This window comes from Syngnathus leptorhynchus, chromosome 5 (genome assembly GCF_054491065.1).
Source record: "Syngnathus leptorhynchus isolate UIUO chromosome 5, UIUO_Slep, whole genome shotgun sequence".
Lineage (NCBI taxonomy): Eukaryota > Metazoa > Chordata > Actinopteri > Syngnathiformes > Syngnathidae > Syngnathus > Syngnathus leptorhynchus.
In genome coordinates this window covers 4,325,851-4,341,165 of record NC_141199.1, presented here as the reverse complement: position 1 = coordinate 4,341,165, position 15,315 = coordinate 4,325,851, and the positions used below count along the sequence as shown (strand labels likewise).

General features: G+C 42.4%; 1 protein-coding gene across 2 annotated transcripts in view; it reads right to left on the bottom strand.

Moving 5' to 3' along the window:
• Positions 1-15,315, bottom strand: part of LOC147056275 (ribosomal protein S6 kinase beta-2-like) — a 42,952-nt gene that overhangs the window by 17,108 nt on the left and 10,529 nt on the right. For both annotated transcript variants that reach the window (XM_085913178.1, XM_085913177.1), the window contains exons 9-11: positions 11,777-11,867; positions 4,077-4,167; positions 3,030-3,137 (exon numbers count right to left, since the gene is read on the bottom strand). In XM_085913178.1, the coding sequence (XP_085769304.1) occupies positions 3,030-3,137; positions 4,077-4,167; positions 11,777-11,867 (290 nt within the window). The remainder of the gene's footprint in view (positions 1-3,029; positions 3,138-4,076; positions 4,168-11,776; positions 11,868-15,315) is intronic.

Sequence of the window (15,315 nt, the reverse complement as noted above, 5' to 3'; positions counted from 1 at the left end):
ACGCAGCGTTGGTGGTCCAGGAGAGGTCCTCACTGATGTGCACCCCCAGGAATCTGGTGCTGCTCAGTCTCTCCACTACAGCACCGTCGATGGTCAGCGGCAGGTGTTGGGCATGACCCTTGCGGAAGTCAACAACAATCTCCTTGGTCTTGCTGACGTTCAGCAGGAGGTTAATGTCCCTACACCAAGTGACCAGAAGATCGACCTCCGACCTGTATTTGGTCTCGTCGCCCCCGGTTATGAGACCCACCACAGTCATGTCGTCGGCATATTTCAGCACGCGGTTGCTGCTGTAGGTTGCGGTGCAGTCATGCGTCAGCAAGGTGAAGAACAGCGGACTGAGCACGCAGTCTTGAGGGGCCCCCCGTGCTCAGCGTGATGCTGCCGGAGACATTGTCGCCAACACGTACTACCTGAGGCCTCTGACAGAGGAAGTCCAGTAGCCAGTTGCAAAGGCAGGTACTGAGGCCCAGCTTGTCGAGTTTGCAGATGAGACGCTGTGGAACAATGGTGTTGAATGCAGAACTGAAGTCCACAAACACCAATCTCACATACTCTGTCTCTGTTCTCCAGGTGGGTGAGGGCAGAGTGGAGGGCAAAGCAGATGGCATCCTCAGAGGACCGATTGGCTCGGAAGGCAAACTGGAAGGGGTCTACGGTGGGGGGAAGAACAGATCTGACGTGCGCCATGACAAGCCGCTCAAAGCACTTCATGACGATGGGCGTCAGTGCCACAGGGCGGTAGTCATTGAAGCAGGAAGGAGCAGGATTTTTCGGCACAGGTATGATGGTGGCAGCCTTGAAGCATGACGGGACGACGGTCTGCCGCAGGGAAATGTTAAAGATGTCCGTGAAGACATCCATCAGCTCCTCAGCGCAGTCCTTCAGCGCTCGACCCGGCATGTTGTCCGGGCCCGCCGCCTTACGGGTGTTGATAGCGGCAAGCGTTCTCCTCACGGTAACGGGAGAGAGGCACAGGGGCTGCTCGTTCGGAGGGGGAGGGGTCTTCAGCGGGCAAGTGCTGTTTTGAGCATCGAAGCGAGCAAAGAGGCGGTTCAGTTCGTTGAGCAGAGGGACGTCGCCCTCACAGCTCTGCGGAGCGGGCTTGTAGTCCGTGATGGTCCGAATGCCTTGCCACAGGCCCCGAGCATTCCTGCTGTCTTTGAAGTGGGCAGTAATCTTGGAAGATGCCTTTTTCGCATCCTTGATGCCCCGGGACAGGTTTGCCCTAGCTGATCTTACGCCCGTCTCATCCCCAGCCCTGTAGGCTTTGTCTCTGGCCCTCAGCAGCCCGAGGACAGCCCTTGTCAGCCATGGCTTCCAGGTAGCCCGAGTGACGATGTATTTTGTGAGGGTCATATCATCAATGCACTTTGCGATGTAAGAGGTCACAGAGTCCGTATACTCCTCAATGTCCGTCTGATTGTTGCAAGTGGCTGCCTGCTTAAACATTTCCCAGTCTGTAGTGCCAAACCAGTCTCGAAGAGCATCAGAGGCCCCCTCAGGCCACACTCTCACACGCTTGTGAACCGGCCTGGAAGCACTCACTCTTGGTCTGTACGCGGGCGTAAGCAGAACGGTGACGTGGTCAGAAAGTCAAATGTGGGGGAGGGGGTGGCCTTGAAAGCTCCTTTATGTGCAGTGTAGACCAGGTCCAGGAAGCTGTCACCACGTGTTGGAAAATTAACATGCTGGTGAAGCTTTGGAAAGACAGACTTCAGGTCAGCATGATTAAAATCACCAGCGAAGATGGTGAAACCGTCAGGGTGCGCCGTCTGCTGATCACTGACAGCCTGGTACAGTTCACTAAGGGCCGTGATCCTGTCACTCCCAACGTTGGAAGGCGGGATGTAGACCGCGACAAACAGAATCGCAGTAAATTCCCTTGGCAGGTAGAAAGGACGGACGGCACTTAATGATCACAAACTCCGCCAGTGGCGAGCAATGTCTGCGTACAACTACAGAGTCCTGGCACCATTCGTCACGGATGTAGACACAGATACCTTCTCCACGTTATTTTCCCCCTTTTTCAATGGCCCGGTCCGCTCGATAGCACGCTAGCCGCTCCAGTTGCAGAGCTGAGTCCGGAATGTTGACATTCAGCCAAGTCTCAGTGAACACGAGCACACAGCAGTTACTCACTGTCCGGTTCATGGATCTCAGCAGTCGAATGTAATCCAGTTTGTTGTCCAGCGACCAAACGTTCGCCAGAAGAATGAGGCGAGTTGGGTTTGCCGCTAGCCTGGCCCGGACGCCTCCGCGCTTGCCCCTCTTCTGCCTCCTCGCACACCGCTTCCGACGCTGTCTATCCGGGGAAGGATTGGCAGACGAGTCCGGCGTTGATTCAGGCCGCAGTAGTCCCAGTGTCTTTAATGTCTCCATATCAAAGTTCAGAACGTTGCAAAACTCGCATTTGCCGATGTCGAGCGGAACCTGCCTGCTGTACTTGTAAGACGTGGTAAGATCAGACGAACAGTCGGACAAGCACTTTTTAAATGAACAAAACACCGGGACAGAGAGAGGCCGCTGCGTGTGCACGCGCCGCCATCTTGGAAGCAGACTGGAATCTCATATAGGAATGGTTCACCAAACACAGAACAACAAGCCTCCCTTGGCCATCGCAGTCAACAGACCTCAATCTCACTGCATAAAAAGGAGAGTGCAGAGGAGAGGACTCTGGTCGCTGGATGTTTTTGAGGGATTATGCAACAAGGGGTGGTCTAAGATGCCGCTTTCTGTATTCTCCCATTTCGTGAAACGTAGAAGATTCAGTACCGTTTTGTTGTTAACGGGGTACAGAGTAGGGTGTTAAAAGTCACATAATTTGAAAAAAAAAAGAAATTATGTTAACTGTGTTTTTCCCCACTTTATGCACTTGCATAAAGTTTGAAAAGAAAAAAAATCCATTAGAAGCTATATAGCATCTTAACCAGGAGTGCTAAAAGTGTGTGTACGTGTATGTGCATTATTCCATAAAAACAACTCATAACAACCAATGTGGCATATTTATCCGTGTTAGTGTTACTGACCTTCTTGATGAGGTCCTTGGCATCTATGGTCAGATACGGAGGCAGATTAAGTTTGCATTTCAAAATTTTATCAATGGTCTTTTTTCTGTTCTCCGCTGTGAATGGAGGCTGAGGGAAGTACATGTTGAAGCATCAGTTATGTAAGGCAAAAAACTTTTCCATCCTGTCTCAATCAATGAATAAAAGTTGGCGCTTTGCAAACTCATATATTAACAGCAAATAAACAATCACAAATCACAAAAACTATACAAATTGGTCTATTACACTCATAGAGGTACAGTGTTGCAGTTTTGAAATTGCGCATACACACTGTACAATGAATGGTGACATGATTCAAGGTGTCACATGAGTAATAAAGTAAGTAAATGAGCTAACAGTGTTTTGAAAGGGCTATACACGTGAAAGCGCATTTATCATTTAACATGATCACTAAGTAGGGGAATTAGGAGTAGAAAATAAAGACTGCTTCTTTAGAGAGAAAGTGTTGACCGCGGACCAAAACAAAACATAAACAGTAATTGTGCTAATACAGAGCACTGAAAAAGGGTTAACAAAAAAAATAACATCAGTGACTAAATGTGACAAATGGCACTGTTATATATTTGAAATGTAAAAATGTAAGTATGTGTTTTTGTGTGTGTGTGTGGGGGGGGGGGGGTAAAGAGGCATTGCCTCTTTCACCTAGTAGACATTGTCTCTCCACCTCCTCCTCGTGGATATGCCTAGAACACCTCACCAGGGAAGTGTCCAGGAGCCAGCCTAATTAGATGCCCGAGCCACCTCATCTGGCTCCTCTTCATGTGAGAGGGAGCAGCAGAAAATGAAACTGAACATTTTCGAGCCCTAGAACCCATTCCCTACTGAGCACCGAAGGTTTGTGAGTGAAGATTTGTAAATGTAGTGAATGTTGATTTTTCGTCAGGGTTTGTTCAAGTTCACTCATGGACATTTGCCGACGCTGTTTTTCTTGTCTCCAAAACACAAACAGGCCACCGTGTCAGTAACGCTCTAGTTCTCAGATTCCCTTTAAAACAGTTTCCAGCTTACCGATCCAGTCATCATGTCATACATCAGGGCTCCAAGGCTCCACCAGTCTACTGCTCTGTTATGGCCTGACCTTGTAAGGATCTCAGGGGCCCTGCAACACAGAGTAAGACAAAGAAAGTGAAGCAGCATACAAATGGTTGTTCACAACGTACAATATAAACATGGCCCAAAACGGGAAAGCACACACTATAATATATGTGTGTGCTTACTACTATTTCACATAAACTTAAATGTAACTAAATGTGAACACAGCCTCATCACAAAATTCGATCATAAACGGTAATTCTATGAGAAATGTTTGACACCACAGTTAATACTGGCCATTTATGCTGTTTGTATTATTGTAATATACAATAAAAAAAGTCATTCATGGAATTTGTCATGCCAAGCCAGCTGTAAAAAATAAAAAAATAAAAATCAATCGTCAATCAATATTTTATAAACATAAAAAAAAAAGCTAGTCTGCTGTGTTTGTGAGTAGACATTTTGGAATCAGCATTAAGTGCTGTCTGGGGCTTATACTCCAGACCACCGTTGTAAAAAAAATACTAAAACAACTGTGAGGTAGCAACCAAGTTTGTATTGTATTGTGTTATTTACCGTAATTTTCTGAATATAAGTCGCTCCGGAGTACAAGTCGCACCAGCCATAAAATGCACAATAAAGTGGGAAAAAAAAAACCGTACCGTAATTTTTGGACTATAAGTCGCGATTTTTTTCATAGTTTGGGTGGGGAGGCGACTTATACTCAGGAGCGACTTATATGCGTTTTTTTTTTCAAAACAATTTACCTGATCATTAACACATTACTTACTAGTACAGTTGATCACCTCACATATTATTTTTAATACACTGAAAAAACGAATAAAGCAATTCACACTTTAAAGCACAATATTCAAGTTCATGAAACAAATAAACAAAACAACTGAAAAAGAAATATAGTTATTTTCAAATTAAACTGAACGAGGGTGATTTAAATTTCACCATTGGCCGTGACGCAACAACTGGGAGGGGAAAGCGCTGTTTTTTTTTGAGTTTTTAAAAAGCACAGGTCTGGTGAAGAGAATTTAGTGAAACAGTAGGGGGAGCAATGCAATTTAGGATGCAAGCTCTGCTTGTGATGGACAGCATGCGAGCACACATCACGCCAGACATGCAAATCACGAGTCCGACGGCGCGCGTACGCGGCATTGTTTACACGATCGATGATCGATGTATTTTATGATTTGGAGTGACAGATGGTTTGGTAATATTGTTGCTATATGATAGTTATTTGAAATATACTTTATATATCGTTATATGGGTCTGTGGAATAATTAGACATGCAAATCACGAGTCCGACGGCGCGCGTACGCGGCATTGTTTACACGATCGATGATCGATGTATTTTATGATTTGGAGTGACACAGATGGTTTGATAAACGTGTTATTTATGTAATAATCATTTGAATAACTCTGAATGTTACGTTAGGCCCGTTCTCAGCCTCTCGTTTGTGTATGTCACGTTAGCATACCGTATCGTTTAGCCTGTTGTTGCTGGTTTGTGTCTGTTTTTGGTGTTGGATTTTGACAAATAAATTTGCCCCAAAAGTGCGACTTATACTCCGGAGCGACTTAACTCAACACGAGCCATGTTCCCGAGTGAGTTCGAATCTAACATTGGCCGTTATTTTTTATTCATTCATTTATTCAATTCATTTTAACACATTTTAATAATTTATTTTATTCAACATCATCATCGTAATTAATTTACCATTTTTTTAATCAATTTATTTCTTTGGATTTAGCATTATTCTACCGCTTTGATAGTATGTCACTGTTTAGCTCAGTAAGTAGAGAATGGCACATTCAACACGAGCCATGTTCCCGAGTGAGTTTGAATCGAACATTGGCCGTTATTTTTTATTCATTCATTTATTCAATTAATTTAAACACATTTTATTCGTTTATTTTATTCAACATCATCATCATAATTAATTTACCTTTTTTTTTATTTATTTATTTCTTATGTTTAATCATTACTCCACCACAACAATTGTAAGTCACTGTTTGCCTCCACCCTCAACTTCGTAAGTTCAAATCCCGTAATAAATTACACTTTCTAATTTTACTTTATTATTATTTTATTTTTTCTTATTATTATTAAACAACTTATACCTCCCACTTTTTTTATTTTATTCAACATCATAATTTACCATTTTTATTTCTCATTTAATAGCATCATTCCACCATCACCACAGTAAGTCACTGTTTAGCTCAGTAAGTAGAGCATCAGATTTCCAACCTCATCGTCATTTTTATTTCATTTAATCATTGTTTCGAGTCCCACAATAGTGTGAAGTGCCTTCGCCTTCACACGCAATTTCTCCAGAAATTGCCAATTCTAGTTATTCTTCTATTTTATTCTCCACGATTTCTGTCCTTCTTCTTCCACACAATTCAACCCATTCACTCCATTCGACTTTTCACGCATTCCAAATATTCCCGAGATGAGTGCTTCCATTTTTCTTATTCCGCAAATTCTCAGATTCCGCAAAATTCCCAAATTTCCGACAATTTTTTCCCCATTCATTCTCAATGGCACATTCAACATTTCACATTCACGTCGTTCCAGTTTGAAATTCACACCATTCAGCACATTCACATCACATTGGGAATGATTCTCAACATTCCCCAACTTCCCACTTCCCAAAAATTCCGCATTTTCAATTTTGAAATTCAACCAAATTCCCCCAAATTCCGTTTTTCACCTCTAGTTTCCACATTTTTCAACCGATTCAACTCATTCCAGCTTTCAACTCTTCATATTCTTCCACGCTATTCCCCAAATTCCCACTTCCCAAAAATTCCGCATTTTCAAATTAGAAATTCCACCAAATTCCACCAAATTCCACCAAATTCCCCAAAATTCCGTTTTTCACCTCTAAATTCCACATTTTTCAACCGATTCAACCCATTCCAGCCTTCAACTCTTCATATTCTTCCACGCTATTCCCCAAATTCCCACTTTCCAAAAATTCCGCATTTTCAAATTAGAAATTCCACCAAATTCTACAAAATTCCACCAAATTCTACAAAATTCATTTTTTTCCCCTCTAAATTCCACATTTTTCAACCCATTCCAACTTTATTCACCTTATGCTTCCCATATTCACCCCCTTGACCCCCACTTCCACTATGTGGCGGCCATTTTGGATTGACCCTAAAGTGACCCCAATGAGCCCCGATTGGACCGGAAGTGACCCCAGGGACCCGGGAAGTGACACCCAATTAACCGGAAGTGACCCCCAATGAACCGGAAGTGACCTCAGGCAAACCGGAAGTGACCCCAAATAGACCGGAAGTGACCCCCAATGAACCGGAAGTGACCCCCAATGAACCGGAAGTGACCTAAGGCAAACCGGAAGTGACCCCGAATAGACCGGAAGTGACCTCAGGCAAACCGGAAGTGACCCAAAATGAACCGGAAGTTACCCAAATAAACCGGAAGTGGCCTACATTGAACCGGAAGTGACCCAAATAAACCGGAAGTGACCTCAGCTAAACCGGAAGTGGCCTAAATTGAACCGGAGGTGACCCAAATAAACCGGAAGTGACCTCAGCTAAACCGGAAGTGGCCTAGATTGAACCGGAAGTGACCTAAATAAACCGGAAGTGACCTAAATAAACCAGAAGTGGCCTAAATTGAACCGAAAGTGACCCAAATAAACCGGAAGTGACCCAAATTGAACCGAAATATTTATATTTATTCAAAATTCCACCAGGGCGCCTCGGTGGCGCACTGGGTAGCACGTCCGCCTCACAGTTAGGAGGGTGCGGGTTCGATTCCACCTCCGGCCCTCCCTGTGTGGAGTTTGCATGTTCTCCCCGAGCCCGCGTGGGTTTTCTCCGGGCGCTCCGGTTTCCTCCCACATCCCAAAAACATGCTTGGTAGGCCGATTGAAGACTCTAAATTGTCCCTAGGTATGAATGCGAGTGCGGATGGTTGTTCGTCTCTGTGTGCCCTGCGATTGGCTGGCAACCGGTTCAGGGTGTCCCCCGCCTACTGCCCGATGACGGCTGGGATAGGCTCCAGCACGCCCGCGACCCCCGTGGGGACTAAGCGGTTCAGAAAATGGATGGATGGATGGATGGATGGATGGATGGACGAAATTCCACCAAATTCTCCAAAATTCTATTTTTCACCTCTATTGTCCATATTTTTCAACTGATTCAACCCATTCCAAGTTTCAAGTTGGAAGTTTCAAGTTTCCTTTTCTTTCCTATTCTCCAAATTCCCATTTCGCATAAATTCCACATTTTCAAATTTGAAATTCCACCAAATTCTCCAAAATTCCGTTTTTCATCTCTAATTTCCACATTTTTCCACCGATTCAACCCATTCCGACTTTCAACTCATATTTTTCCTCCCTATTCCGCAAATTCCCATTTCCCATAGATTTCACATTTTCAAATTTGAAATTCCACCAAATTCTCAAAAATTCAGTTTTTCACCTCTAAATTCTAGGTTTCTCGAGAAATTCAACTCATTCCAAAATCATTCCACAGTATTCCCCCTAAAAAAATATTCAGCTTCTTGGCCTTCACACGCAATTTCTCCAGAAATTGCAAATTCTAGTTGAATAATGTTATGTTATGTTCACGTCACCAAGGTGTAAGAGAGAATCCGGTCCATTTTTCAAATTAAAAGATCATTCAGACCCAGATACGTAAAATGAAAATAATGCAAGTTACTCGTCAGGGGGTTGAGGACCACTGCTATAGTGTGCAACAGGGGTGTTCAAACTCGGTCTTCAAGGGCCGCTGTCCTAACTGTTGTCCATGTCTGCCTGCTGCAACACACCTGATTCAAATGATCAATATCAGTATCAAGCTGATGAGCTGATCATATGAATCAGCTCTTTTACAGGAAGGAGACATAGAACGTAGGACAGCAGCCCTCCAGGACTGGGCGTGGCTAATGTAGAATGTGTGGATGGCGACCCCAAGTGGACAAAAATGTTACTTGCACATTATATGCATACGATGAACTGACTGTTGGTGATGCAGTGCGTGTGAGCCTTTAGAATTTATATAGTTTGGGGGGGCGACTTATACTCAGAGCGACTTATATGTGATTTTTTTTACAAATTTTCAAAATTCAAAAATCTGCTATATAGTGAAACCGCAAAAAAACGAACCGCGATGTAGCAAGGGATTGTAGCAAGGCAAAGTTGCATAGAGTACACAGTGGATTCACATTTATTATTCTGTTATACTGTGGTGTTCACACACAGAATCCACCCATGGAACTAAGTGTTTAAAGGTGTGTTGGGAATGTGGGGTGTATGTGGTAACACACTTCTGTTGTTGCTCTTCCTATTCCTCGTTTTACCGGGATGTTCAATTAAGTCTTTTGCGACACACCTCCTGCATCACGTTTCCTTCGCGACCACATTACCATTGTTTTTTATGCCAGTCGTACCTTAAAGGCCGATCCGTGAAAATATTGTCTGACAATAAACCGGTCCGTGGTGCTAAAAAGGTTGGGGACCGCTGCACTATCGTAACTGGAACTTGAATGGACAAATGTGGGCCTGGTCAGCTCAATTGGATGAGGGTATGAGGATCTACTCCTGAAATTCTTTATTTATAAATGTATTCATAAAAATGTATCTTTAAATGAAAGTAACCTATTGAGAAGTTAATAAGTAAAATGACAAGAATCTCTCATTGCATCATGCACAACTGAGTTGAAATTCGATTTGTGCGCCTCATTAAAACTGATTGAATAACAAAACTGAGAATTACAATCGAAATTCGATTTGTGCACCTCATTAAAATTGATTGGATGACAAAACTAAGAATCACAAATGTTTTTAAATTTTCATGGTAGCTCAAATACGGAGCCCGTCATAAAAACGTGGTTGAGGCAAGTTAGATGGCATCAACGCTACTTCTGTCACATCAGCTAGCATGCAATGAGATACTGCTGGCTAGTTAATGCAGCGAAAAAAATTGCGCAGTGACTCCAAAGTAATCACCGCAGCCATGGTGGCAAATAAGCTACGCTTCTGATGAGTGTCATCCTCATGAATGGTTGTCATCTCGTCGCGAGAACAATACTTGAAGGATTCAACAGAAGATGGAGGATCTATGCAAACTGCTAAGATTGACAAGTATCGTAAAACACTGCTATTGTGCTTGAGTTTACTTTTCAAAGTTTGGTTGGAACTGCATCAAACCAGGATGTATACAACTTTGAACAGCAAAATAGTTGACAATTTAACAACTGTATGGAGAGAAAATTATCCATCATAATGCTAAGCAGATCTGTAAGCGGAAACTGTAAATTAATTATCATACATTAGGACACAAGAGTCAAAACCAAGGCCTGGGGGCAAGATTTGGCCCATCACATCACGTTATGTGGCCCGCGAAAGTGTGTCGGATTCTATGTTTTGTGCTAAAATCTGTACCAGTTGTCACTTAATAAATTACGTTGAATTATTGCAGGCGTTTTCTTGTTATCAATAGCCCTTTTACAGTAGCTTGAACAAAAATGTTATCCTTAACTTATGATTTCAAATGTAGTTATCCATCAATTTGTTCCCATCCTCTTTCTCAGCCCTGCATTGGTCTTTTCCTCCCTCATTGACACACCACACATCCATCTGATCATCCTCATTTCTGCTCTGTTTAGTTTGTTTTCCTCCTCTGTTTTCAGGGCCCATGCCTCACTTCTGTACGTCATAGCACTTCTGAAGCAGGCTGAGTACACTTGGCCTCTCATCTTCACAATACAGTCTTGAGATGTGATTATAACTTTCAGAATTTGCCCAATAATGTTCTCAAAAAACTCATACAGTGGAGCCTCGGTTTTCGAACGTCTCGGTTCTCGAACAATTTGGTATTCGAACAAAAAATTGGGGATTTTTTTGCTTCAGATGTCGGACGAAATTCGGTTGTCGAACCTCGCGAGATGAGCCGATAGGACCCGCGTGCCAACTGACTCCGTTATTACATTCTCGCTACTCTGAGGATTGCACGTTTGGCGATGCGCTGCAGTTGCGCGATCAGACAAAAATGCGCAGATGAAAAAATGACGGTTTTTATTTTTTTTCTTGGAACGGATTACATTTTTTTCCCATTATTTGTAATGGGAAAACATGATTCGGAATTCGAATGATCATGATCATTATTTTCTGGACAGTAAAACACAGTCTGCTGCTACTCACAATGTGAATTTAATAAATAAAAATGTGTGATTACATTTAAAAAAAGAACATTAGTTTATTGTCACATTTTGATTGTTTAAGAAAACCCTTGCTTCAGGTACCTAAAAATAAACTGCAAAAAAAGAAAAAAAAATCCTCAATATTAGAAAGTTGGTTTTCTCAAGCTAAGTCTTTTTTTGGCAAACAGGAGAGTACTTGTCGCAGCACCAGTGCCACAAAAAAATTCCTCTATACTCTGATGTCTTTTGTTTCTTTTAAATCTTTTATGTCTTCTATCCACTCTGATGTTCTACACTAATATGATCACTCAGGTCCGTTTCACCAGTGTATAAAGTGAAAAAAGTTATTTTGTTATAACATATACATACATATACAGTTATACATATAATTGACGTGTCTTGGATTGTTTTTAATGTTCTGATAATAACACAAATGAGTAACGTAATAAATAATATGCTGGTACGCTGAGCGAGCGATACTCACATGTACTCAATGGTTCCGCAGAATGTGTGTGTGACACTTCCATAATGAATTGACTCCTTACAGAGGCCAAAGTCAGTTAGCTTGATGTGTCCTTTAAATACAATAAGAAAAAAAAAGAATAATTTGCACTTTAACGGCACTAATTCTGTTACAATTAAGATTAGTCGGTGGTATAAATTGACCTTACAATGAATAAAACCTTGGCTACGTCAATAAAGCTACAGACATGCATGACAAATATTTTCAGAACACTAAGTCAAATCATCATATTGATGGACAATTGAGAACATTTTAAAAAGCACAATAACAAGCACTTTACATGAGAGGATTTTAATTTATTTCATACAAATACAAAAAATAAACTCTTAATGCGTGCATTGTAGAGCAAAACATACAGTATATCTCACAAATGTGAGCAAACCCCTCTCGTTTCTGAAATGTTTTAATGATATCCTGTCATGGGACAACAATGAAGAAATGACACTTTGAGACAATGTTAAGTAGTCATTGTAGAGCTTGGATAGCAAAGTACCGTAATTTTTGGACTATAAGTCGCTCCGGAGTATAAGTCACACCAGCCATAAAATGCACAATAAAGTGAAAAAAAACACGTCGCACCGGAGTATAAATCGCGCTTTTGGGGCAAATTTATTCGTCAAAATCCAACACCAAAAACAGACATGAACCAGCAACAACAGGCTAAACGATACGGTATGCTAACGTGACATATACATAAACGAGTAGCTGAGAACAGGCCTGACATAACATTCAGAGTTATTCAAGTAAGTATTACATAAATAACACGTTTGTCAAACCATCTGTGTCACTCCAATTCATTAAATCCATCACTCGTGCTTTATGTAAACAATGCCGCGTATGCGCCGCATATGCTCACGTCGGACCCGTTGTAAGTTGCATTTCTAATTATTCCACAGACCCATAGAACGATATATAAAGTATATTTCAAATAACTATCATATTACAACAATATTATCAAACCATCTGTGTCACTCCAAATCAATAAATCCATCGATCAAATTCCTCGTTCTTTATGTCAACAACGCCGCGCATGCGCTGCAAAGATCTAGTATATAACTATGTTGTAGCATTAACAAAGTACCAGGAAAGACGTGGGTTTATATAACAACAATATTATCAAACCATCTGTCACCCCAAATCATTAAATCCATCGAACAAATTCCTCGTTCTTTATGTCAACAACGCCGCGCATGCGCTGCAGAGATCTAGTGTATAACTATATTGTAATGTTAATAAAGTACCAGGAAAGACGTGGGTTTGGTAAACAGCTCTTTATTTAACAAAACAAGAGTTCAACGAGCCAACAACTACTGAACTTCCAGCCACAGAGGTGGAAGAGAGCTCCATAAATAGGATCGGGCGTGCGTAAAAGCCATGTCCGAGCCCCATCCATCGTCCCCGGACAGCCACCCGGCCGAGCGCCGGCCCCCGACTTCCATCCACGGAGGTGAAAGAAAGCTCTGTAGATTATGACCGGGCATGCGTAAAAGCCATGTCAGAGCCCATCCACCGTCCCCGGACAGCCACCCAGCCGAGCGCCAGCCCCTGACTTCCATCCACAGAGGTGAAAGAGAGCTCCCGTCGAGAAGGATCGGGCGTTCGTAAAAGCCATAATAGTTTTTCTAACCTTCTGTGTCACTCCAAATCATTAAATCCTTCAAAGGCTTCGTCCTCCGTGTCACTTACAAACAAAGCCGCTAATGATGCCGGTAGTACCTTCGTCATCTCGTGATCGAATCCTTTGCCCTTTATGTAAACAAACGCCACGCGGCACAGGTGACGTCACTTGCAGTTCAAATGACAGTAATCCCTTGCTACATCGCGGTTCGTTTTTCGCGGTTTCACTACATCGCGGATTTTTGAATTTTTAAAATTTTTGAAAAAAATCACATATAAGTCGCTCCTGAGTATAAGTCGCCCCCCCCCCCACCCAAACTATGACAAAAACCGCGACTTATAGTCCGAATATTACGGTAAATGTATTGTTACTTCAAAGTACCGGGGGGACTACTTATACTCAGGAGGGAATTATATGTGAAATTATTCACATATTTTTACTTGATCATTGACACATTACTTACTAGTATGTTATTTTCACTTTAAACCGCATTGGGGTGCACTATGTCTGTGGAAACTCCTGGGCGTTTAATATTAGGGGATTTTTGAGAAAATTCGTCAATTTTCGCACATGTCCTGAGTGTTGTTAGTCACCTAAATGTTGATTAGAGGCTGAGTGTACCGAAGTCAAATTCCTTGTTTGGCATGCTCAAACATGGCCAATAAAAATTCTTAAATCTTGAATAATTGGAGCCTCACTGACAATGAGTTCCATTCACTGACTTCCGGAGTCAGGAGATTTAAGGATTTGGAGTGATACAGATGGTTCGACAAACTTGTTATTTATATTATAGTTATTTGACATATAGTTTATTTAGAGTAGCAACGTGTATGTTGTTAGACTTCAGTAGTTTCCGATTGTTTAGCGAGGCTGTGAAGGCAGCAAGGCGCTTGTGTATTGGCTCATATGTTGAGCTCTTGTTTTGTGAAATAAAGAGCCGGTTACAAAACCCACATCTTGCCTGGTACTTTGGTAAAGCTACAATATACAGTCAAACCTCAGTTGTCGACCACAATCCGTTCCAGAAGGCGGTTTGAGAAGGGTTTTGTTTGAATTCTGAATCTATTTTTCCCATTACAAATAATGGAAAAAATTTCAATCAGTTCCAAGACTTAAAAAAACCCCGCCTATTTTAAGCATTTTTCATTTGCGCATTTTTGTCCGACCGCGCAACTGCAGCGCAGCGCCGAACGCGCAACCGTAGAGCGCCGCCGACTGCGCAACTGCACCGCGCTGGTCGCATTATTGTGACAGAGCTGTCGCTGAAATTTAGGAAATATTTTTAAAGTCCAGATGTAGTTTCCAAATTTTAAGTGGACTTTAGTGCGCAGGGAGCTTAATTTGGTCTGAACGCGCAACCACAGCACGCCGGGCGCTCACTGTCACATTGCTTTAAGAGCATCTTTGTGTTTTAGGATGGCTTTACTGCTCCAACTTGCTTTCTTTGGCGGCATGATTAGGGGTTAATACAATCCTCAAAGTAACGAAAATACAATAACAATGGAGTCAGTCAGCATCCGGGCCACGCGGTCGGGTTTTCTCGGGTCCTCTCGGCTCATCTCGCAAGGTTCGACCTCCAAATTTTTGTTCGACATCGAAAGCAAAAAAATCTCGAATTTTCGTTCGAACTCCGATTTCTTCGAGAACTGGGATGTTCGAAAAAACGAGGTTTGACTGTAGTTATATATGTAAATCTTTGGAATAATTGCAGCCGCAGCTGACAACGAGGCTGACGACGAGGCTGACGATGAGGCTGATGACGAGGCTGACGTCAGCGGCTCATGTAGGTCCGGAGTCGACAGCTGTTTTTTTGGGGCGTTTTTATTGACACAGAGGATGAATATTCCAATGGATTTAATGCAAGTGACGACGAGGCTGACAT